Source organism: Arvicanthis niloticus, chromosome 8 (assembly GCF_011762505.2).
Source record: "Arvicanthis niloticus isolate mArvNil1 chromosome 8, mArvNil1.pat.X, whole genome shotgun sequence".
Lineage (NCBI taxonomy): Eukaryota > Metazoa > Chordata > Mammalia > Rodentia > Muridae > Arvicanthis > Arvicanthis niloticus.
Window position 1 is genome coordinate 20,419,010 of NC_047665.1, and position 26,711 is coordinate 20,445,720.

Genomic DNA, 26,711 nt, shown 5'->3' on the forward strand with positions numbered 1-26,711 from the left:
TCTTTAAGACAACAATTCCTTTCAAAGCATAAGCTGTTTTGGAGGCTACAGACTTTAAACTTCTCTGTTCTCTGGCCTCTGAGCCACTCTATTCTCTTGGCCAGGAGAGAAGACTTGCTTGTACTCATCATCTTGTTCCATGATTAACCATCTAATTCTCCAGGAAACTTCCCTGGTGACTTGTAACTACCTGGCCTGTGTTCTCTGCACGCTCAGAGGCTCCGTGCATCTCCTCTTATGTCACGTACACATTCCCACGTATTACACTTCCTAGCGCCATTACCTGCTCTTCCCTCCAGATCATGACCTTTAGAGGAGGGAAGGGTATGAATCATACTTGTCCTCACTGCCCACATTTCATGGACAATGACTTGCACATAAATAAAAGAATCATGCCAAGCAAGTTGGGACCCTTTTTGCATTTCCTGTGATTTTTAAAAGTCTAAAAACCTAGGTTCTCAGGAAAGAGGAGACCCTGTTCCTTTGTTAGGAAAATGGAGACACCAAGAAACTTAAAAATGAGGGTGTTGAGATTCACAGAAGTCTCAATGCTGTCTGTCCATCAGTCTCACTTTTCAACCCATCAGGGAATAACATAAACTCCCAGCTTATAAGCCTGCCAGTGGCGGGCCACAGAGCTTGCCTGCAAGGTGGGCAGTTCTTGCCTTTACTGAGAAGGGTGATGCTTCTATCTTTGATCAATGGGTTGCAACATCACACAACAGAGGGAGATCAAGACAAGCTTTCATGTGCTCTTAGGTCCCACTTCTCTGCTCCAAGAAGTGTAAATGTACTGCCCTAGATCATGTGGTTTCATAGGAATTCGAAGTAGAGAAGAGTTAGTGATCTAAGATTAACACAGGGGCTTGTCATCTTCAGCATCAGAAACAGACTTCCAGAAGAGCCCAGAAACCTGTACATGGGTACCAGGTTCAAAGTCAAAGTCTAACATTCCAATATAGACCATCTTCTTTATTTAAGGAGCTTGATCTAACGCTATAAACTTGCTGGAGTTGGATTGTAGTGTCAACAGTGACTCTGAGTCGTGGGTGGTCTGGCTCTATGGGAAAGGGATAGCCAGCAGCAGGATAAAGTCTCTGCTTCCCAGGCCAGGGTTAAGGGCTGGCTGCTGCTGCACTGGACACTTTCAGGATAAGAAACACTTTCATCAAAATGAATGTTAGGCTCAGGAGTCCAACGAAAAGCTGGTGTTCTTTGGTTGAGAGTCCCTACCATATCCTAACCACAAATCCTGTTCTAATTGTATTATCTGGCACAGAACAACCATGTGCAAAAGCAAATGATCTATTTCTGGGTCCCACCAATGGTGTGCTACTGTGTCTGGCTCAGTCATACTGCTGTCTGCCAGGCAGGGATGAACAACACAGGCATGATTCACAGTTGGGAGAGAAACGGGCAAGCGGTGACTACTGTCTGGGAGTTGTTGTCCTAGGATGCCATGGCTTGTATCAGGAGTGTCTGCTAATGGAAGAAGAAAAAAGACTGGAGAGCAGCCCTTGATATTTGTGACTCAGTTCCATGGTAGTACTTGAGTCACTCACAAAGATGGTGGACTAAAACATCTCAGTTTGGAAAAAGGATGGAGAGTTGTTCAGAGGAATTGTTAGTTCAGCAGTTGAATATGAAAACGACGCAGGAAAGTCCCTTGTCTTCCTTGACTTACGAAGTAAGTCAGAATGAAATTTTACAAATGAGATGTGCAGACATCTGAGTCTATACACCATGGATGTGGTCTGTGTTTTGTTTCCATACAGTGCTATCTTGAGGTGCCTTTATTTGAGGATCTGGGTTTTGTCTCCATGTATGTCTGTCCTTCCAGTTGCTTCTGTGGCTAATCTCACTGATAGTCTCAAGCTCCATGGCATGTTTGGGGCTTGAAGTCTATTGGCTTTTCTAATTCCTGTCAATCAGCTGGAGTTCTCTGTACTAAGCGAATTACAAGTGTAAAAGTTAAGTTGTTTTTGTTGATGCTGATGTTTTGAGACAGGATCTCACTGTGTAGATCTACAGATCTTCCCAGTACTGCGCTAACAGTTGTGAGCCAGACACTATGTCTGGCTCAGAAGACTTTTGAATGAGGTTATTTCTAAATGTTATTCCTAAAGCCAGTGCTCTTGTAAGAGAAAGGAAAGGATCTGGGACCCAGAGAGACATAAGGGAAACAGGTAAGAACATAGGCAGAGCTGAAGCACAGCGATGGACCAAGCAATGCCTACATGGTCAGCAGCAAGAGTGACAGGAGAAGAACCTCTCTCAGAAGGCTGGGAGGAGCCTATCCTAGCAACCCCTTGACTTCGGGCATTGGTCTTCAGAACTGTGAGCCAACATATATCTGTAGCTTTATACCATCACTGTTTAGGAAAACTTGTTGCAAAAATCTTGTACATGGATACAAATATTTGTTTCCTTTCATTCCCCCTTCCTCCTTTTACTCATCTGGCAAAATCACAACCCAGGGTGGCTAATGCAGCTTTTATCCGCCACTGTGATAGACAGCCAGAGAATGCCGTTGTGCTGTGTTAGTTTAGCTGCTTTTCTAGCTGTTGTGAGTAGACATTTGATAGGAAACAACATAGAAAGGCTGACAGTATGAGGGGATGTAAGGCTACTGTGTGGCAATGGTAGGGTGGCAGGGGCTCCGTGGCAGGGACTCTGTGGCAGGGTGGCAGGGGCTCCGTGACAGGGCAGGGGTTCTGTGGCAGCAGGAGTTTACAATAGATTGGTGTTCACATCCCTGCTTATCAGGAAGCAGTGGAGGGGACTGGCAAAGGTCTGGGGCTTCTGTGTCCCCCTTTTTGCATCTCCAGTTTTAGCCAGAATCCTCCACCTTTAATACACAACTATCATGGTTTGAATATGCTTGGCCCAGGGAGTGGCACTATTAGAAGGTATGGCCCTGTTGGAGTAGTTGTGTCACTGTGGGTGTGGGCTTTAAGAGCCTCATTCTAGCTGCCTGGGAGTCAGTATTCTGCTAGCAGCCATCAGATGAAGATGTACAACTCTTAGCTCCTCCTGTACCACATCTGCCTGTACGCTCCCATGCTCCCACCTTGATGATAATGGACTGAACCTCTGAACCTGTAAGGCAGCCCCAATTAAATGTTGTCCTTATGAGAGTTGCCTTGGTCATGGTGTCTGTTTACAGCAGTAAAACCCTAAGACAACGACCAACCTTGGTCTCCAGTGGGATTCTTTATCTTATACTACACCTTTTCTCAGTGATGTTTATCATTCCTGTTCTGTTTTCAGAAAAAAAAAAGCCTTAGGTTGATTAAAACAGGATTTCTTCTACTTCTGAAGATGCTTTTCCTTAGTCATTACCCACACACTTACCCTTGTCTCATCCTCATTCAGCTTCCTAGAACTTCTGAGTGAAATTTGAACCAACTCTCTCTCTCTCTCTCTCTCTCTCTCTCTCTCTCTCTCTCTCTCTCTCTCTCTGTCTGATTGAAGGACCCCACTGCAAAGGTCACTCTACCTACTGTGATGGTCCCAATGAGCCCATCTTACCAGCTTCGATAAGGGCAACCGAATAATGAATAATGTCTTGTCTTTTAAAGCATATGCATGCAAGACAAATACGTGTATGCCCAGCTGAAAATGGCTGACTCATAACCCAGGACTCCTCTTGTGTATTTCTTGTATTTGTGACTTATCCAAACACAAGAGAGTCAACGTTTTCAATTAGATACCAATACACATTCATCCTGCTGACTACCCCTTGATGTCAAATTATCCCTCTGGGCTGAGAACTAGCTCACAAAGTTTTTCCTCTGCAAAAAGTGATAAATAACATCCTGAAATCCAATTAAGAAGAAAGGATGCTACACAGGGTGAAACATAGGATTTAAAAGAAACTTTGAATAGCTTCAGTAACGTGGTTTGCTCACCCATCTATCATGGCAAGTCGACGTTCTATGGTGTACCCTCTGCTTTCTAATCCAGGAGCTATGTCTTTTATTATTATTTATTAATAGTCTTATTAATTCCTGGAGGATTTCTTAACTTACCTACAATGTACATTGATCATATTCACATACCCCTTCCACCCCTAACTTCTCCTAGATCTACCCTTCAATCATACCCTTCATGTTCTCTCTGTCTCTGTCTCTGTCTCATTTTATATATAATAACTCACTGAGATTAATTAGTACTACTCATACACACATGGGTTAAGGGCCATCCCTTGGAACATAGGCAGCCACCAGGGACCACAGCCTTAAAGATAACTGACTTCCTCAGCAGCTAACAACTCTCCATGGGTCCTCAAAGGACACACCCATTTCCTTTTCTGCTCTAGTCTCTGCTATGCGATGTTGCCCACAGAGTCCATTTCGTTAGATTTCCTCTCTACTTATCTTTCTTTTTTTTTTTTTTAAAAAAATGGACTTAAGCCCTTCCCTGCTCCATGCTGGCATGTCAACTGGTTTTATCTAGTGAAGGTGTTTTGTAGGCCACCTCACAGCTGCTGTGAGCTCATGTGCACAGAGGTTCGGTCAAACACAGAGGAGGCCAGTTCATCTTATTTCTCCCTGAACTCTGGCTCTCACAATCTCTCTGCCCCCTCTTCTGTGATGTTTCCTGCAGTGTGGGGTGAGGAGGTGTAACATAGATGACCCTTTATGGTTTGAGCACTCTGCAAGCACATTGACCTTTGTGTTTCCATAGTAGCTGCCAACCATTGCACAAAGAAACTTCTCTGGTGGGGTCTGATGGCTGCACTTAGGTCCAGATAAATATAAAATCAGTTTGAAAACTACCCCCATTTTTGAAGCTGTGTCTTTTAAAAAGAGACCGAAATCACATATAAATGGTATTGTTAGCTGCCAAATCAAGCAGAAGAGTAATGATAAGAATTTAAAGTTAGCAAATCTACTGGATGAAGGCTGGGTGTCAAAAGAGCTTGACATTTGAAGTTCTCGGATTTTTAACACTTCAAGAGTTACTGACACCAGCACAGTAGCATTCATCCAAACGGAGGTGGAGGCAGAGTCAGAGTGAAGGAACTGCTTCAGAGAGGCTGTGATTTAGACAAGCCCGTTCTCATTTCAGGATGGAGCAAATCAGAGCTACAGGGACAAGGTGCTCAGGGAGCAGGCGCTGGGCGTGTCTGTCAAGAGCCACTCCCATTTCGAACCCTTCCAGTTTGTTACTTTGTTTCTTTGCTTGCACTGGAGACAGATGAGTTTTTAGAAAATGGTGGAAGAAGAAAATAAAAGCTTAGAATAGAGCCCAGGGAATGTCCGGATCCATCAAGAGAAACAAAGGCTTACAGACTGAAGCCTTATCTCAAAGTCATCTAAGAAGCCTTAAGCCCCTTCCCCCACTCTGTGTGAAAGGAGGTAGAGATGTGGGTCTCTGGAGACCAGCTAGCCTTAGAAAAGGTCAAGAGCATTCGACCTCTAATAAGTTCGACCCTTAGATGCAACCAGACAACAATTGCTCTATGTATCCACAGATAAAAGAAAATTCATGCGGCACGGCAAGATGGAGACCACTGGCTAGCCAACCAAGTCTCCAGCATGGTTAACGTTACCTGGGACTCGTACCCTTTGTGACTGTGAGAAATAAACTTCTCTTGTTTAAACCACCTAGTGGGTAGTATTTTGGTATACCAACCCCAAGACTACACGATAAACCCAAATCCAATCTACAGATTTCCCTTCATTCCCTCTAAAACCAGCAGGACAAAAACTCCTTGTCTTTCTCTATACATTTTTCTCTCCACATCTTCGTGTGCTTAAAAACAGGTACTTGCTTTGCTCATTAAGCCTCCACAGATAAAAAATTCATGTAAAGAACTGATTCTTACTCTCCTGTTTGATTGATGAGAAAACTGAGGTACAGATAAATAGACTAAGCCAGCTCCTATAGCCAGCAAATACCAGAACCGGGACTTGAACCCAGGCAGTTTGGCTCCAGGTTGAGGTGATCTCCCCCAACATTTCCCAGTTGGCTGCAGAGCTAGGAAACACACGGTTAACTTAGTGAGATGGGGATTCACTTTCAGTCTTTGTTTTTCTGTCTTGTCTAAGAATCATTTATTCATGCTTCTTCCTCCGTGAAATAACCTGATCTTATCCACCAACGACCGTACATAAGTCATTTTTCTGCTGTGTGTTGACTTTCACTGGGGCAGTGAAGATTGGGGTGAATAATAAGAAGTGGGTTGTCTGGGCTGGAGCGAAAGTATTCAATTATAGAAAAGGTGGAATTCCAAGTTCATATAATTTATAAATCAAACAAAAGCAGTCTCTCTCTCTCTCTTTTTTTTTTTTTTGAATTAAAAAATAGCCAATGAGAGGGAAGAAAAATGTCTGTGAAAGGTGGAAAAGCAGCTGAGACATACAAGCAATTCCTTGTCATATTGGGAATTACTAAAGGTGAGAGCATTTCCAAGGCTGGAGTTTCTGCTTTGCATAAGACAGAGCTGATGACAATCACAATCCTACAAATTAGGATACCGAGTTTAGCTCAATAAACAGCCAATGAGAAACAAGGCCAGCAGCCGCCTTACCTGCTGATGTGTGCTTGAACTTTTCGCTTTTCTTCTTCCTCCATTTCCAAGGCTTGAAAATCCTTCCCAGGTTGGCAAACTTACTCCTCCTTCGGATGGGCGGGGTGTGCGTACCTGGGACCAGCGAGTCAGAACGCATGGCTGCCAGCCTCTCCACTTCCTCAGCTTGTTTTTCCCAAGAAAGTGATGGAAATAAAGAGAAAGGGGGAGACGTGTTAAAATGGGAGCCTCACAGATGGCCTGCGTTTTCCGTGGTGACAGATAACAGAAAGCACGTGATGTGAGCTCCGCTTGCCTTTTGGAATGGAAGTCATACCAACCAACGTGTTCTGAAAGCTGGGGGACACTCAGCCCGATCCTAGAGATCTAGAACACCTTTAACCAAATTTGCTTATATTTAAAGAGATAGGCTCTCACTGTGGCATACAGACTGGTCCCAACCTCCAAGTCTCAAGCAATGCTCCTGCCTCAGCCTCCTAAGTAGCTAGAATGGTGGGTATGTACCACTGTAGCAATCAGATTTGCTCAGCCTTCACTAAGCTGTCAGGGAAGGGAGATGAAGATTTCAGGGGCTCCCCTGGCAGGGTGACTGACTGAATTCCCCAAAGTCCATCTGAAGACTCACTCTAGAGTTTGTGTAACTATCAGTGTGGTCATTTCTCAACTGCTATATGGCACTTGTAACTTCTACAGAATTGTTTGTTGAGAGAAAGGGACAAAGAAAATATTCATCTGCTGTCTGTTCTGGTGCCCCTGTCTCTACGACCCATTGCTCGAGACTTCCTACTGGCCTGCTGCTGTATTCAGACCTTGGAAGCACTGAGGTCTGGGCAGGGAGTAGCTCCTTCCTATGGGAAATGGGCAATATTAAAATCATTCATACTTTCATTAGATTTGTATAATGTTTATCTTTTTTAATCCTGGAGTCTTGATTTTAGAGAACACTTAGACTGATCCCAATAACCACATTGCTATAGTTTGGATTTGGAGTGTTCTCCACAGTCTGATGTGTTAAGCTCAGAAGGTAGTACTATCTTTAGACGGTGGAGTCCATCGGAAGCAAGTTCTAGGGTGTGCCCTTGAACAGGATATTGGGACTCCAGCCCTTCCTCTTCCTGTCTCTTTGCTCCCTGGCAGCCAGGTGGTTGGCTGCTTTGATCTACCATATCCATGGCTCACTTTCTCATTACATACTCAAAACAATAGGAGCAGTTGGCCGTGAACTCTAAATAAAGTTTTCTTCTTTATAAGCTGATTAGCTCAGGTGTTTTTGTTACAGTAATGGAAAACTAACACAAGGCTATTTAGCCTTTCAGTCCTTCATAAAGAAGGGTTATGGACCTTCCTTAAAGGCCACAACTACCCAATCTCTTTTACTGTCAAGTAAAACAAACTCTTCCAAGTTGGGTATTTATATCTTTCAGCAATCTAAATATATACCCCAACTCAAATTTCTAAGATAAGAATGATAAGAGAAATTAGCTTCTGGGGCAGAATTGAGAGTGAGAAGAAATCAATCCAGAAAGCCAAATCGCATCTAAAATTGTAGTGAATTTGAATCACAGTGTATGTCCCCCAACACTATCTTCATAAAAATGTCCCCTGCTCTCTTGCATCAAACACAGTTCTTAAAAGCTTGACTGTGTGACTGGAGAATTTACCTGTTGGGGTTTGAACACACTTTTGACATAAGCCACCCCTTTCCCCACAAATACAGAGGGTATCAGCTATGTGCCAGGTGGTTTCCTGTGGCAGTCATGCTGGTGCCAGACGACTAGATGGCAGTTTCTGAGAAGAAAGATTTAAGGGCCATCAACGCACCTGGGAGATATATGAAAACAGAGTCTATTGATAGGTCATAGGACCACCTGAGTGACCTGAAGGACAGGAAATGTCTCCACCCCCAAACTCAGGTCAGCAGACTGGAACCTATATCATTAACACAAAGAACACAGTGGAGGAGGCACAGCTTTGGGGGTGACAGCAGCCACAGGCTCTTAGTCCTTCAACTTCACATGCTCTTAGAATGAGGACGGCATTACGGATGATCAATTGTTACTAATTAAAAGGCCATTATATACCAAACCCACTGACAGCATGTGACCTACCAGTACTGATTAGCCGTAGGAGAACTGCAGAACCTTGCTATTTCCTCTTGGGGCTGACTTACTTGATGCTTACTTACAAGATGCTCCTTGATGTTGTAAAATTTCAAGACAGGGTCTAACCCAGCATCACAAGGGAAAGACCTAAACTCAAGATGCAAAGCACAGTTTCTATCTCACACATCACCTTTATACCACTGTAGAGTTGAAAGATCCAAAGTCTAACTGTAGTTGGTGACCATCAGCACATGGTTCAACACACAGACAGCTTTTCTGTCCTGTTGTTTGAACAAGTGAGCATTTAATGTGGTGCCAGACACTGGGCCTACTTCTGGGGATGACACAAACATGAGCTAGATGTAGTTGTGAGAGAGCAGGTGTGAGGAGCAGGGGTCAGGTATCTAACACCGAGACAGGGGACATCAGCCTAAACACTGAGACTAATGTTCATTCCTGGTAATGGAGAAGACCCTGGAGAGAGCGAGTTCGTGTTTCTAGGTTTTAAAAGAAAAAAGTAGTTTTTTCCCATGGGGAAAAAAATAGAAGTAGATTCCTTGGAATCTACATACCTAAGAGGGCTGCAAACATGGCCGTCTTGGAATGTGAAGAGACTGAACCCAGCAATAACATCAGTGGAAAGCTATTATTGGAGGAGTCTGGGAGCAGCTCACCTGAACTCCTGACAAGGATATTATTAGGCATATGGATTTTAATCTCAGAATCGGAAGGGAAGTATAGAAATTTTTAAAGGGGCACCTGACGATACTATATTCAACAAATAGGTATCAAATGCTCACTTTTTACTGGAGACCGAGGTTATATTAGTATCTAAATTAGAACATGCTGACTGATGAGATTGTACTAGGACATAGGGTAGACAGTAAACACTGAGACTGAGGTATAGAAGATGCTAGAAGATACATGCTTTGGGCAAAAGACCCTCAATGAAGGAGTGCAATCTAGTAAAGGGGATGAAGAGGCCTTGGGGGAGGAGCTTACTTTTGATTGACAGGTAAAGGCTAGCTTGTTTGAGAAAGTACCATGAGCGTCGTTTATATGAGTGTGTCCCCCAAAGCCTCTGGTGCTGAATGCTCAATTCAGCAGTGCTTGTAGATAGGACTTTTGATGAGTAAATCATAAGGCTTCTGACCTCATCAGTGGGTGAGTCTACTGACAAATTCCTAATTTGATGGCATTATTGGAAAATGGTGGAAATTCAGAAGTGGGACCTAAGGAAGCAGTCACTAGGAACATGCCCTCAAAAGAGACTGGTTCTCCAGGCCCTCCTACATCTCTTCCTCTGTCTCTGTGCTTCCTGGCTGTCATGAGATGAGCGACTCTGCCCCACAACACACTCCTTGCCAGGTATTCTGTCTTCCTGTGAGCTCAAAGCAACACAGGCAGCCTTACTGTGAACCAAAGTCTCCAAATGGCAAACCAAAACACACAAAACAAAACAGAACAAACAAACAAAAACTGTCGTAGGTGTTTGTCACAACAGCACCAAGGCTGGCACTATCAGGATGCTGTGGTTTACTAACAGTGAGATGTTCCTTAGGACCGCCACTGTAGCAGACAAGGGCAGACACACTGGCATGTAAGGCAACAGGTGTCAAAGAGAAATAACCAGAAAGCCACAGTGCTCGTTTTCACTAGTACCTAGGTAAGGCCGGCCGTGCCAGGAGTTCAGAAATAACCGATGGGATTCGATCAGGGGCATGGCAGAGAAGGACTAAAGTTCGGGGCTTTCACAAGTATGATGTGGAAGATTGGTGAGAACAGGAAGAAATAGGTTGTATTGGCAGTTCAAGGTCAAGATGTGGAGGTAGATAATGGGACCCTTTTGCAAAGGTTGGAATTTATAGCCCAAGGTCTTGGGGAACCATTTTAAGAACTTTTCCAGGAGGGAGAGCAGAAACCACCTAGTGTCCAGGGTCTGGAGCACTGTAGGATTCAGGAAAGGTGAGGGAAGGACACACTGGGCAGAGGGGAGAAGTTTGTGGAATGGGGTTTCCAGGGAGGAGGAGAGACGAGAGGATCAGCACACAGCAGTGCTCGGCATCACTAGGCCTTAGGCTGTGCGCATCAGATCCGACGTGGGCAGTGGGCAGAAGGGAGCTTCCTCCAGCAGCGTTGGGGAGGGCAGACTGGAGGCTGAGGGAAGAAGGTGCCGATTCAGGACTTGATACATGCTGGATTTTTAGAAGAGGAAACATCAACTGAGAAAATGCCTCCAACCAGATTGGCCTGTGGCTAAGCCTGTGGTTCATCTATCTTCTTGATAGATGGTTGATACGGGAGGGCCCAAGTCTCTGTGGGTGTTGTCACACCCTGGTTTGATGGTCCTGAATGCTATAAGAAAGCAGGCCGAGCAAATCCATGAGGAGCAAGCCATTTTGCAGCACTCCTTTGTGTCCTCTGCATCAACTCCTGCCTCCAGGTTACTACCCTGTTTGAGCTCTTGCTCTGGCTTCCCTCAGTGATGGACACAGGTGTGGAGCTGTGAGCTGAAATAAACTCGTCCCTCCCCAAGCTGCCTCTGGTCACGGTGTGTCACCACGGCAGTATGACAGTGACCAAAGTGATTCTCAGCTGCATCTTTAAGCAATGGACAAAAATTACTCTGAAAGTGTTGTATTAAAATAATTATCCTCAATTAAGAGTGCTTTTGTAAACCCAGAGTGGCACTATAAAGCAGAGAGAGCATTATAAAGGCATAATTAGAAAACTAGTTAAATGAAACCTTGATAAGTGTATTATTAAACTCAAGATACATGTTCCTTGAGTGCAGAAGATTGCTAAGCTGACTAGGCTTCGCTGATTTACATTTTAATCACTCATAAGCCATTTTCACCAATTCATCTGACAACAGAGGCTAGCTCTCAACCTGGATGCTCTGCCATCAGATAATGAACCTGGAAGGCACAAGGCCAGCCCGTGAATGCGGTTTATAAAGGAAAACAAACAAAACAAAACAGAGCTCAGAATCAAGTACTCTCCTGACTCAGGGATTTGAGAGATGATGGGACAAAGGCAAAAGGAAGGGAAGGGGCATGGGCCAGAAGTGGTTCTGAAATCAGCCTCCTTTTAAACACAGATCACAGAAAGGCTGCTTTGCTTAAGCTCTCTGTTCTCGGTCTCAGTGGCAGGAGGGAGAATGGAAAGCCAAGCAGCTGAGCTAACTGAGAGCCAGCAAGCACAGGGAGGCCTGGGCTAGCATCTCCTGGGGACTTCCCAGCAGCAGATCCAAAGGTCTTTAATAGGCAGCTGGGTCTCCTGGTTTGACAACTGGATTTTGTTCAGTCTGGAGAGAAATGTCTAGAAGACAACATTTTTTTTTTTCTTTTTTTTTCTTAGAAATTCAGGAAAGATGATATTTGACTTCTGCATGAACCCAAAGCCTCTGTGTGCTGTGACCAACCTGGGCCACCTGAGCACTGTGCATATGTGTTAACTGCAGGTAGGCACTGCACTTCAGCTGGCATTTCTCAGGGTGGCTTGGCTTTCAAAGGGCCCCCCTCAAGACTCCCTCTCCCCCATGCTGGAATGTCAACTGCCTTGATCCTGTACACATCTTGGGCAGGAAGCCGCAGCTTCGTGAGTGAATTCACGAATACAATGACCGTGTCATGGCCAGAAGACATTGTTTTGCAGAAGTCTTCCTGGACCTTCAAGTCCCTTAAAATGTCTCTGCCTGCTCTTCGGCACTGTTCCTAGGATCTTGGGGGTTGGGGGTGTGAGTGATGTGGAGGTCCCATTTAGGGGAGGTGGGGTTGGTCTGGGAGGAGTAGGGGGGGATGGTGTATGAATTCACTGTAGACATGTGAAATTACAGAGAAAACAATAAAAAAAATTGCCCCATTTGAGGACAGCACTGACCGCCTAGTGAGCAGCACTCGTTCAGCCTCCCATTGGGCTATAGGTCTGAAGGAAGGCTATAGGTCTATGTTACTTGATGTCTAGCTGGAGAGGTAAAGGACAGAAAGAACAGGCCATGTGGACCTCTTGAGAGGCTGTCCCTGTGTGCCAAGTGGAGGATCCAAATTAAAACCTGAACAAGGCTTTCTGTTTCTTGTTCTAAATTCGACAGACAGCAATTCCCTTAGGCTCTGGTGGGGACAGGGCTAGTGATGATGATGATGGTGGTGATGACGACGATGGTGATGATCCCATTAATGACTTAGGCATGTGAATTAGAGGCGTCACCCAAAGGCCCATGTGGTAAGGCTTAGTCTCAGACTAGCACTTTTGAGACATAGTGAAACCTTCAAGAGGTAGGGCACAGTGAGAAAAAGGTTCCTGCGAGTTTTTCCTTGAAGGGAGTGTCAGAGCCCTGACTCCTTCCTGTCTCCTCTTTGCTTCTTGGCTGCTATGAAGCAAACTGACTTTCTATGCCTCCACCATGATGTTCTTCTTCATCACAGGCCCAAGGTGACAGGATCCTGTGAGTACGGAATCCCTGAAGGCATGAACTGGGTTTTTTTCTCCTTGTTTACCCACACCAGACAAGCACTCGGTCAGTCCCATTTACATCCCATCTTGGGTAGGGGCGGGGCCAATCGGTGCTATTCCTTCTTGAGAAAGTATGGGTAACTAATGATTGCTGGGGGAGGGGAGTCACTTTCCTTGGTGGTTGGGCCCCTGGCAGGTTGCTTATATCCCATCTTATAGCCTCCCATCCAAGTTCACGCACCTCTAATTGGACTTAGTGCTTCACCAAGAGAGATGAGAAAGCAGAAGGGGGGGGACTATTTGGAAAGTGAAAGAGCATTCTACAGGAGGGGGAGGGGTCAGACTAGACTAATTAGTAGTAACTCTGATCAAACTAAATTGTATATGTGTGTGTGTAAATCAAAACAAACCCTTTCCTCCTTGTAAGTTGATTGTATTCAAGTATTTGCCACAGTGACAGAAAACACAATGATGAGAATACCAGGGATGACATGGACGGTGACAGGGACAGTATTAATGACAGCTGCCATTCCTTAGCCACTGCATCCGTGCCAGCCCTGAGCTAAGCACTTGTATGACATTACCTTTCCAAACCCTCGCACTGCTCTGGGAGGCTGTGACCTGTGATGTCCCCAGTGGACATCTGGGACAACTGGGAACAGGCTAATGAATAGGAGGCAACAGCTTCCCAGCAGCAAAGAAACATGTGCGTTTTAATTAAGACATGCCTATTTTTAAAACATCTCCCCACTGTGTGCAGGTCCGGCTCTTCAACTTTGTGTTACTGACCGGGCCATGGGAGATCTTCAGGAATAAGGAAAGCGATGATCACCTGTCCATGATAAGGTTACCAAATAGATGCCGGTACGAACAGATTTGAGCTGAGCACTGGCTGAGGAAGGACTGTAATCTTCCCCTTCACATACCTGTCTGTAGGTTCTGTGGAGGATGCCCACATAGGACCACCAGGCCATTAAGGGATGTAGGGCATATTCTACCAAGTGTCTATGCGATGAACTATGGTTAGAAGACCAGCAGGTGCCATGTTAGACTGGAATAAGCTTAAACCGGCTTCTTAGAAAATGTTATGCATCATGTAGCATTAGAGCAGTGTTAATTTTGACGCCAAGGCAATGGTGGGTCTAAATTTACCCCCTGGTAGGTGATAGTGAACCCGAGTTCTTCTTAACATTCATCAGAGGGCTTCTTTCCAGGGGTTTCACAAAGAATCTGGTCTTAATCCTAACACTAGAGGTAGCCATGTGGCCCTGTGCTGGCCAATTGCCCTGTACCTCCAGTGATTTACTCAAGCATCGAGACTCAACTCTGGATCTTGCTGGGACTCTTATCTGACAGGTTGCAGTTTGTGAGGGGTTACAGACCAGATGTATTACCGCCATAGTCAACACTGGAGCTACAAAGTGAAAGGTCTTTATCCAGCTTTGGTTACTAAGTGAACAGTCCATAAGCTGAGAAGAGATGATCCTGTTCTGTCAAATGCTTTACACTTCACAAGCATGGCCTGGAAATGATGAGGCTATTTCTGGTCCATGACCACAGGCAGTCAAGGAAGGAAGAGCATGGGTACCGGGGCCAGAGAAGTAGGTCCCATTTAATCCTTCAATTACACAGACTCAGTGTTACAATGACCAAGATGCTAGATGTCATCAGCAAAGTTGCTCCTGAGACATTCAACACAAAATTGCTGCTTCAGCTCCTGGAATTTAATCTTCAACCACGGACATGTGTAGTGACTACAGAATCTTAGCAAACAAGCTCTCGCTTATTCAGTCCACAGACTGTACACGACCTGGGAGCGGAACTCGTCTGTTTAGCTTGTGGATGAATGTGGAAAGCCCGTGTTAATCCATAGACAATCTTTAAATAATATGGACTCTTTGTTCATCAGGTCTAATGTTCTTGCAGCGACATAATTTGTGACTTGCAGAGTCAAATCAAAGTTCAGCTAAGCCTGATTTCTCCTACAGAGATCAGTGAGTTCTGTAAATCCAGACAGTAAACACACACTAGGCTTCATGGACCAGACAGTTTTTGTTGTAAATGGTCATCTCTGATGTTGCCCCCACAAAAGCAGTCACAGGTCAAATTATACGAATGGACAGCACAGTGTTCTAATAAAACTTTAATTATAAAAACAAGCATCTAGTCCTCAGGTTCATACTTTTCCTGTTGCTCAAAGATGCAGGTGACTTTCCTGCCACCTTGAGGGGAGAGGGGAGAGTCAGGACAGGAGAAGAGAACAAAGGATGACTTGGGTAACAAGACACTGTTATGTCACATGGAGCCTTGAGTCCAGCAGAATCTGAAATGATTCAAACCCTGGACACCTTTCTCTCATGAGCCAATAACTCCCTCTTCCAGTTAGGTTAGGCTGGGTTGGGCACACTGATTATTTGCAAATCGAAGGGAATGTTGAGAGTCTCCTAACCTAGCCCAAAGCCTATTGCACAAACCAAATTCACTGTGTCATCGTGAGAGGGTTCCACCAATGTCTTCTCCATGAAGTAGGGATAATACCAACTTAGAGGGTTTTGAGCTGGATCATAATGTTACCACAGGCCATATATTTAAGGTACAGTATTAGCTAATGGTCCTGCTGGAATGTGGTGAATCCAGCAAGAGCTAAGGCCCAATGGGAGGAAGTTAGATCACTGAGGCTGTGGCCCAGAGGGGGATTTTTGTGATCCCACCTCCCCGCCGCCCCCCACTTGCTGGTCAGTGTGAGGTGAGCAATGTTACCCTACCATGTGCTTTCTGCTGTGATGGACACTGATGATACTTTACATCAAGTCCTCAAACAATAGAGCTAGTGACCATGGACCAAAGCCTTTGACACCAGGGGCTAAATAAAATAAGTCATTTTTCCATTAAGTTGGTTGTTCTCAGGTACTTTGGCATAGTAACCCAGCAGGCATATTCTGACAGCTCCCTTTGTGGTAGAAGGTGTGTCCTTAGGAGGAGCCAAGTTAACATGGAAAGGCTTCTCTGGTACCAGGTAGACAACAGGGCTGAGAGCAGCTTCTCCAGGGATGGAGTTCCATATCCCTTCACCACTTGCATGTGCCTTGGGGAATGACACGAACTTTGCATGGTCTCAACTGTGCCTAGAGTTTCCTAACCAGTAGACTACAAACTTACAAGACTAGACTGGTTAAAGTGACTCTTCTGTGTCAGAAGTACTGGACGTGGAACATGAGCACCTAAGAAGAAGTTTAGGTATCTTCTGGCCATGACCCATCAAATTGCTGGGAATTCTTTTAAAACGCCCAATGTTCCTGTGGTGATTCACTCAAAATATCAGATTCTCATTTTATCTCATTGGGTCTCCCAAACATCTCCATCCTATAAGAATAACTTTATTTCCCTCTAATTATACTAGCTCACATTACATCACATTGCAAATAAGCCTTAGAAAGGCTTCAAGAATGTCTGTTATAAATCTCTTAAGCTGACTTTAACCCTTGGTACTCCGAGTCAGTTACAGATAGGACTAGTTGGTGTTTCCCTGTGGGACATTATGAAGGTCTTATAGGTAGGCTCTTGCATGCCCAGTGATGCAGTGCTGTCCTGTTTGTTGCATTACACAGTTGTAAGAAAGAAGAAAAAGAGGAGTCCAAGCGGCTTGCCTAGAATGTACCCAGCTATACAGGGAATTGTATTCCTTTCTTGAGCTGGTGGAATAGCTTGGTGGGTAAAGATGCTGCCAAGGCTGATCACTGGAATTTGATTCCAGGGACCCACGTGGTAGAAGAAAATAACTTAACCACAAACTTCTCTATGACCATCACATAATAGGTGAGGTCAAACACAAAATGCAGACAAACACACACATAGACACACACACACACACGCACATGCACACGCACACACACACAGACATACACATACACACAGAGCCACACACACGAACACAAAGGATTCCTGAATCTAGAAATTGTTTATCATGGCTTACACGCTGTGATATGGGAATGGCTTGGAGATGCTGAAGGCTTGGCTGTATGAACCCTTTGCACACAGACTTTTTTTTTTTCCATCAATACCGTCAAGGTCCATACACTCCTAAGTCTTATATCATCCTTGAGTTTGTTTCAAGATTTCCTGATATTGGCCTGACCATTGAGGGCAAGATGCCAAAGAATCATATCAAAGCATGCCTTCCATTTAAGAACCATTCTTTACTCTATTTCCTCTTAGGCTCCAAGTTTTCATTCCCTTCCTCCGATGACATGACAGTTTCCTTGTGTGGCTCCATTAGCTCCCAGACCAGTTTTTTTTTTTTTTTTTTTTTTTTTTTTTTTTTTTTTTTTTTTTTTTGTGCCATTTATCATTTCTCTAGTGACTATGTAGAATCTAAAAAAGATTTCTGGGAAGGATATTTTTTTGCCAGGATATTGATTCTTGGTAAAATAACCTGATTTTCTTTCTTCCCTTTCTAGGTAGAGGTGTTACTATCAATAGCTCTAACTGGGCTTGCCCTGACTAGTACTCAGAAGGCAAGAAACCTTGTTTGTATGTTTCCTAAGAATTTTACAAGGAATTATCTATTTCCCTTGTCTCAGAACACATATAGTGAGTTCGATTAGTTCGTTTTCAGAGGCAAATGTCCTTTCTTTAGTCCCATCTCTAGTGACCTTTAATTATTCTTCTCTTGGAAGATGTTAGAATTTTAATGCTATCAGCAGGATAAATCGCTGGCTAATTTTGCCCTGTAAGAAGTTTAGAGGGTCTAGAGAAATGGCTCAACAATTAAGAGCACTTGCTGCTGTTGCAGAGGATCCAGGTTTAGTTCCTAGCACCCACATGGCAGTTTATAACCAGCTATAACTCTGATTCATCCTCTTCTGGTCTCTGCAGCTCCATGCATGTACACAGTGCATGACCACACATGCATGCATGCAAAACATCATATACATAAAGCAAAAATAAATAAATATTTTTAAAGTTAAAAAAAATAAACTCACTTTCAGCTTATTGCTTATTTTTCTATTGTAAAATTCTTATGACCAAATATATGAATATATGAATTTGGATTCTGAACATCAAAGCTATAAATATTCATCATCACTTAGTGCTGAGACTTTATGCAAATTAACCTCTCAGAACTGTATTTTGTTAACTTCAAAATTGGATTAATGGCATTTATTACGCCAATTATATGTATCACTGGTTAGCATGCAAAACCTGCAAGTATTGCTTATTTAATAAGTGATCAATACATATTGTCTGGCTTCACAGTTTGGTTATTGATTGCTTAGGTCTGCAACTCTATCCATAGACACTTGGGGTTTCACCTGAGCCTCTGGGTTTGCATAGGAGCTGCTCTGTCTTGGCTGGAGGGCATCAGAAAACACAGTTAATGACCATGAAATGGAACCCTTCCATTCTGTAGAGAATCAGTGCAAGTAACTGAGTGGCAGTCTCATCTGGGACTCCTCCACAAGTTGCTCAAGGGGAATTTTGCTAGAATTTGGGTTTACAATCTGTCCACCACCTTTTTCTATTTCCTTGCAATATAGTATTCTAATTGATATAACATCTTTGCAGTTTCTCTCTAGGTTTCTTAATGAGAGCTGTTGTAACTAAATTAGTTCCAATTGAGCTTGTAAGTCCCTTCTCTTTGCAAAACCTAACTATTGACTAGTTAATTTATCTCTGTGGTGCATGGGTGGAACTCAGAGTTGTGTGCATGCTAGGCAGGTGCTGTATCACTAGGCTGCACCCCCATCTCTTCTTTCCAGGATGCCTGAATACTGATAAGACCCTGGGTCTAGAAAAGAAAGCAGGGACACTGAAAGAACAGGCTGAATGTCACAACTCTTTTCCCCATACCTGTCCCTTCTGGATTGTTTGAGGGAAGTATAATTGACCTTCTATATCTACATAAGAAGCCAACTAACTTTGGAGGTATTCAAAAGGACTTTGGGCTTTACTAAACATGTACATGTGTTTCTTTCTATTATTCCATAAATAATTCAATAGAATGAGTGTTTATACACTAATGACACCAAATCATGTATAGTAAACCATCTAGAGGTGATTTTTATTATGTAAGAGACTGTGTATAGGCTATTTTCAACTACTATGCTTTTTTACATTAGGGACTTGAACATGCCATTTTTTGGACTTTGTAGGGACTATGATTATAATGCACTGACTTGACAAATTTTGTTAAGCATTTATCAGACAACTCAATATATGGGACTATTGACAATTCTTAGGAAATAGAACAAACTCTTATTCTATAAAACCAAAGAAGAGTCAACACTGTCTCACCTTCAGGGGTGGAACTGAGAGAACATACCAAGAATCTACATGCTGAAAGACATAAAGCATTGGCTTTGTGGCAGAGTGACCTTAAAAGGCATCATTTAAACAAAGCCAAGTTCCTGAATCCAAGTTCCAATTTCAAAACACCATCAGTATCTGGAGGCATCCTTGATTTTCCAAGACTTATGTTCAGGGAAAAAAAAAGAAAAGAAGAGAAGAGAAAAGAAAAGAAAAGAAAAGAAAAAGAAAAAGAAAAGAAAACTCATTCATCTAGACATATGTCTGGGAATGTGGAAGCAATACGAAAATTCTAGGACTGAGATTGCCCACTGAAACTGCATCCAATCCAGGAGGTACTGTCTGAATGGTAGAGTATCTCTCTCCAACACAGCTTCCATGAGGTATAGCAGTCTGGCTTGGCCTGACATCCTTTTTGTTCTCCTAGCCAATAAAGACAGTGAGGGCCAGGTGGGCTAATGACAAACACAGCTGTCTTTCCTGATGAGGTTTCTACTTTATCTACTGGAAAAGAGTCTTCGTCTGGTACAGAACTCAGCAGAGAACAGGTGATCACTCAATGGGAAGGTGTCCTATGGAGCTCATCAAATAGCCACACTGGCTACTGGGAAACTGAGATGGAAAGTCAGGCTCTGTTTCTGAAATGGAAGCTGTCTATAGCAATCTCACCAAGCCACAGTTCCTACCTTTGACCCTACTGCTAGGTGATATGTACTAATTTCTATAAGATCTTCTCATTACAAACATATGCAAGTGCCTATAGTATACAAGAGAGTCAACAGACAGACAGAGTCAACAGACAGACAAATAATGGTTGGTCATTGCTAAGCACTTCAGTAGTTATGCTGCCACTGGAGCCTCCTTATGATTAACCAACAAAAGGTGGTGTGAGTATGTTTGAAAAATACAAAAGAAATCACCAGAGGGCTAAATAAGACAGAACTTCATTTTTAAAAAGTTGTCAAGAAGCCACTTGACAAAAATTTAGTTTCCTCCAGGGTCAGCACTTAACAAAATCAAACTCTCAAATGCTTAAGGTTTCACTTGGTGCCCAAAACTCCATTCTGCTCATCAACTACCTCATTTTAAATTAGTCAGTAATGTAGGAGTGTGAGGCCAAGCTCCAACCACTCAGAGTGAGCCAAAGGGGTCCTGTTTATTGTTAGAAATAAAAACATGGGTGCACTTGCCTGCTTGATTCCTATGGGGCTACATACCCTTCTGCAGAAATAAACATTTTGACTTTCTCAAATACTTTGGATTGTATAGTAATTTCCTTGAGATCTCAGACCCATTTCACACAGTACATCATACTCTCTTTACCAAAGAACAAATCCACAATGGCCTGCTACTTCCCTTTTTCCCTCGCTTTATAGTGAACACAAGATTGATTTTTGCCCATTCAAAGACTGTTTCTTAGCCTCCCATCACTATAGGTGTGGCCTGCTTTGATCAACTTTTGATCAATGAGATATCAGACATCAAAGGGTTTTGAATGTCTCCAGATAAGTCTAAAGGGAAGAGACTAGACACTTCATCAGTCTCTTTTTCTCTTAAGGTTCCTAAAGCAAAGATGTAATTGGTGGCTCATGACAGCCATTAAGGAGGACAGGCATCATTTTATAGTTTTGAAGTGATCGAATAACATTTTGTGGGCCATTGGATCTAGCAGCTTTGAGTGGCTACCTCTGCACCTCTTTTATATGAGTGATAAGTACCTATTTAACTTATATTACCCTTATTTTATTTTACTTTTGTGCAGCTGGACTTAATCCTAGTGTAAGAAAGTTACTTGCTTCAGTATATATGGAGTGTTGGCATGTTCAAATCTTTCTCCTTTTCTCTGGCAAAATTTCAGAAACGTTTGTAAGCTGTTTTTCAGTCTGTAATGAATCTAAATCCCTTCATGACTTTCATTCCAACATTTGAATATTCATTTAAAGGAAGCCGATCTCTAAGATGGAACACACACACACACACACACACACACACACACACACACACACACTTATACCCCTCTGACCCCGAACAACATTTCTCCTTCTCTGTAGACTTGATTTAAATCGTAGACTCCCCCAGGGCTAACTCTCCCTCAGCTACTTTATTCACTCCCATGGTTTTAATTAACATGGATAATCTGGATATTCCTAAATTCATACTTCCAGCTTAGAAAACTCTCTGACACAGGGCTAGCTTTGCGACTCCAGTCAAGTTACTTCTCTGCCCTTTATCACATTTATAAAATGGAGACGACAATAGCATAGGGAGAATGGGAGTGTTGCATATGAATGAAGGTTTCCAAGACTGATAAGTGAACTGAGTGCCTAAAGTGAATGATTTTTGATATTAATCATTTTTTTTTTCATTTTGGCAATGCCTGCTGCCTAACTGCTCTGAGAGAAATTCTTCAGTTGCTTTCAATGCCAGTTTTCCCCTTATTTCCAACCAGATTTAATATTTTTACTCAGACTGGTCAGAGATAGTTCTTATGTCCTCTCTGTATCCTTCTTCTGGTAGACCAGTTGTCTGTATCACAACGACTTTGTCTAGTATGCTGTTTGTTCCCAAGTGTTCACACAGCAGCTAAGGATACCCATCATGGACTTGGATTGAGGACTCACTGGATTCTCTCCGTTCTTATGAGAGAATCTAGAGTTTTCATATCTGTGTGGAGAAGTTTCACACATTTATGGAAATTGACAAACCTGGTCCTGGAGTGACCAGTCATGAGATCCATGAGTTAGGGCACATTTGTCTATTTAAAACTGAGGGAATAATATGTGTTACTTATAGGTTTGTGTATTACACAAGCCTGCCTCTGGCCAGTGTTAAGAGCCTAACAATTATTACAATAAAATGCCTATAGATTCATATGTTAAGTATAATAAATCTTGCATTGGTATTCCACTAACTATAGCTAGAGTGTTTATTTAAACTCTAAAATACAGTTGTAGGGATAACTTAAGCAGGAAGTTAAAAATGCACTAAAATGGTATGGTGGATTTAAAAAAAAACAAATCTAAGCTTCAACTAGATGCTAAATCTATTTTTACCCCTTAGCATTTAATTTACATGGAAATGACATTCTAATAAAGAATAGGAAGATAGTATTTATAGACAAATGACAGCATCAGAGCATACTGGCTCCTCAAATAAGACAAATCTATAATTGATTTTTATTTTGGGAAAATAAAATAATTTGGGTTTTAATCTTATAGCTAAATTAACAAGGAAGGCCAAGAATAATTAAAACATATTCACTACAGTGCACTGAGGCAACCTGAGGGATTTAAATGGAAATGCCTTGAGATCTGGAGTAGAGACAGAAGAAAACTGGGTGCCAGGAAGCCAGTGTTTTCACAGTTCTTCTAACTGCCTTTGATATTTGTTGAACAATCCCTCAGGAAACATTGGAAGCTATTAATTGCTTGGTCTACTTTCTCCCCTTTTGGTTTTTTGTCTGACCAGTGGATTCATATTCTCTCCCATACAAACACACACACACACACACACACACACACACACACACACACACACACACTGTGACATTTTATACTGTCTCTAATGCAAATATAATCATCCCCTCTGACAGTTATATAAAGTTAGGGGACTTACAAAATTCTGCTGATTTGAGAAAAAGTCAACTCAGGAGGGCAAGCCAGACTAAAGATTCTCTTTTAACCAATAGAGAAGTCTGCACAGTTAGAACATGCTAATTTCAAAAGTCCTCTGTGTAAGTCACAGAAAAGACCTCAACTGGGAACCCGAAACTGCAGCTATCCAGCCCTCAGCCACACCCACTGAGAAAAGGCTCTCAGATTACCAGGCAGAAGATAACCAAACTTCTAAGATAAATTACATTATGACAGAAAGTGGTTGAGGAGAAAATCTGTATTAAGTATTTTAGCAAAAGTTGAGTTGTCCAACAGATCAGGACCTGCCTTTTATGAGTTCAATTCAAACTGTATGTGGTTGGGGAGAATATGAATGTACTGGTCAGACAGATATATAGAAACCAATTTTCAGATTCCTTTGAAGATAAGAATATGTAGGGATTTTAGAAGAACTATTTCTTGGGGCCATTTTTTTCTCTATTATATTTGGCATAAACTGTAGACCACTTTATTAAAAGCTATAAACTGTGTCTTGGTTTAGAGCATTCTGGGAGATGGGAGGATGGCCAGCCAGCCCTTCTCAGAGCCTCAGCTTTTCCCCAGCATTCTGGCACCGTATAGGATGAAGTCATTTTAGTGTCAGTCAGGTTTCCAGATTCCGACAGACTGAATCGACGATTCCAACGCTAGCCAAGAAGGATGAACAGCTAGAGGTAAACAGCATTGTATGGCTGTTGTAAAAGTGACTGCCAATGGCGGCTATATACAGCGTTCTGTCAAAGGGCCCGCTACTTTAATGGGGCCTCTTAACAGATGGCTGATTAGGGGAAATTTGTCCATAAAACTGCTGATTATGCTTTGCAGTATTCTCTTGATGACATTAGCTAGGGTATGTCAAGGATATGCACTTGCTGCATAGTGAACTCAAAATGAAAACCAGAATTCCAGCTATGGTGTAGTTGGGACTGGAAAGAAATACAAGGGGTAAAGGGTGAGATCAAAATACCCTTTACTTCTCCGAGCCAAGACCCTGCCAAAAAATAGTGGTGCAGATGTTATGGCCACTGCACATTTAATGGTTAAGAACTGGCAGGTAATTTGGTGTTTTTAATATTTAAGAGTCTTGGCTGGAGAAAATATTGAATTATACATTGTGCTGCTGGCTCTTTCTTTGTGGCCCCTGTGCTGCAATTCTGTATTTATCCTCCTGTGTAGAAACTGTAGCTAGTGCCTTTGTTGAGAAGAGCTGGTCTGGGCTGCCTTTCTCTTTGTATAAGTGGCTGCACTGTAAGATTGATGCCCAAATGTTGAAGAGGACGGGAATCTGGGGCCAGGTCGGTTCATTTTATAACATTCAGGAATAAAAGTAAATGTGATGCTGATTTACGAACGCTAGGCAAACACTCTGCCACACAGCTGTGTCACCAGCTCCAAAGTGACAGTTTTGTCTTAGTGTTTGAAACAAGGTCTCACTATGTAGCACAGGTTGGCCTTGAAGTCTCAAACCTCCTGCCTCGGCTTCTCATTACAGGTGCTAGTATTACAGGAGGGTGTCACCACACCCAACTGGTTTAACTACATATGTTGACCAGAAATCCAAAACAACAACAAAAACAGTAACAGCAAAATTCAAACTTTTCTTCGATATTTTGAGACAACACACAGTTTATAGCATGGTGTTTCATGAGCAAAGGCACCTCAGACACCCTGTACATGTGAAAAGAGGAATCAGGAACACACTGCTGTGAGCATGGCAGCAACTGGGTTGATTCCACTGGTGGCTTCACAAGGACAGAGGACTGATAAACAAGGGATTGCTTTGTCTTCTGATTTTTCAGTTTGTCCCAGTCAAACTGGGGCAGGCAATAGCACCAGGTCACTCCATACACACATGTGTATATTTATATTCCATGTACTCCATAGACACAGGAGGGAAATATGGAAAACTCACAAATAAACATATTTTAGAAGTGCTCAGATTTAAAATACTATAGGCCACAATAAGATCTCAAAGTATTCTCGTTCAGTGCAAAATCTCTCTCTTTAATGAACGATAAATATAAGAATAGGCTCAGAAGATTATCTGTCAAAATTATTCCACAGCTATATAGTATCAGGAAAATATAACCATCACCATTCTACAGCGTTAAATAAAACATTTCTATTTTTGAATTGCTTCCTGAATTCAATGTGATAGTTTATCAGACTAGCAAATTCTCTAAATCTCATGGATACTGACATGGAAATCTACGTGCATATCCTAACGTGAGTATCTTCATGATCTGATGTGAATGCTAACCTTTCACCTTTCCCTGCAGCCTGGCTTTCTTTTTATAGGGTGAATAGTCACACTAGTAGGCAGTGTGTGGTCTGAGAGCAAGTAAGAAGGACAAACCTTGATTTCATTTTTCACTGTTGGCAAAACCAAGTTTTACAAAGTGGTCATTTTGGACCCCTGTTTCAAAGTCATGTGTACTACTCTTATTTTAGTAGATAAAATGTGCCCTAAAGATAGTGAGCATACTCCAGACTTGAAAAGCCGCCGGGTAGAGACAGACAATACTCATTCAAACATGCAAACAGACACTTCTTCCTGTCCACATCACATCTGACACATTGCTAACACAATGGATGATTGTATCATACGTTACTGTACTATAAAGGATTCATCTTTTTACCACTGATATGGGACAAATCATACTAATTACAATATATTCTGGGTCTAGAGATATGGCTTAGTGGCTAAGAGCACATATTGCTATAAAAGAGGACCCAAGGTTGGTTCCCAGCACCCACATAGGGCAGCTTGTAACCCCTTGTAGCTGTAACTCTGGATTTGATGCCTTCATCTGACTTTTTATTCACCCCTACACATGCATATCTCTCTCTCTCTCTGTCTCTCTCTCTCTCTCTTTCTCTCTCACACACATACTAATAAAAAATACATATTTAAATCTATATTTCTCTGCCTAAAAACTTAAATGCAATTAATTAATTAATTATAGCAGTGTTGGGATAGAATCACAGCCACAGTGATTAACTATGGCAAAAAGCATCAATTATTTGCCTGAACAATATACATAAAGATATGGAGTTAATAATGATACAATAAATGTGTTCACACTTTAAGATCTACCCATGACAGATATTTTTTAGCCAGGAACACCAGATTTTAAAATAAAACACACACACACACACACACACACACACACACACACACATATCTCAGGATACAGGGACATCCAACTTTAGGCACACCCCTTAGGCCAATGATCAGAACATATGAAAATAAGACTCTCCTGTGGATCAGAGCTGTATAGCAATAGTGATAAGTTAATCATTTCTCATTGCAGGTAGTCTTAAATCATTTGTCTGGACCACTGGTTTGAGATTTGGAGGTGGCTGCCTGCCATCAGACATTAAGCAATGTCTAGGAATATCGCTTCTTAGTGGAGCTGAGGTGGGGGTTCACTCCTGGCATTCTAAGGGGAGGAGAGAGGGCAGATGTTTATCCCACAGTGCACAGGACTATCCTCAACAGGGAAGAGTGACTGACTCAAACAGCCTCAGAAAAGCTTGGGATCCTGCTCTCTCTATCTGAGAACATGCCCAGCTAGAGGCTGGAGGCTCTGAGTGTGGAAGTCCCTCCTCTGCCTCTGAAAGGCTCACTGACTCAGCCCAGGATTGACTGCTGGG

General features: G+C 42.6%; 1 protein-coding gene across 9 annotated transcripts in view; it reads right to left on the reverse strand.

Moving 5' to 3' along the window:
* Phactr1 (phosphatase and actin regulator 1) overlaps window positions 1-26,711 on the reverse strand; it is a 460,522-nt gene that overhangs the window by 181,333 nt on the left and 252,478 nt on the right. For all 9 annotated transcript variants that reach the window (XM_034509804.2, XM_076939122.1, XM_076939124.1 and 6 more), the window contains one exon: window positions 6,539-6,703. In XM_034509804.2, the coding sequence (XP_034365695.1) occupies window positions 6,539-6,703 (165 nt within the window). The remainder of the gene's footprint in view (window positions 1-6,538; window positions 6,704-26,711) is intronic.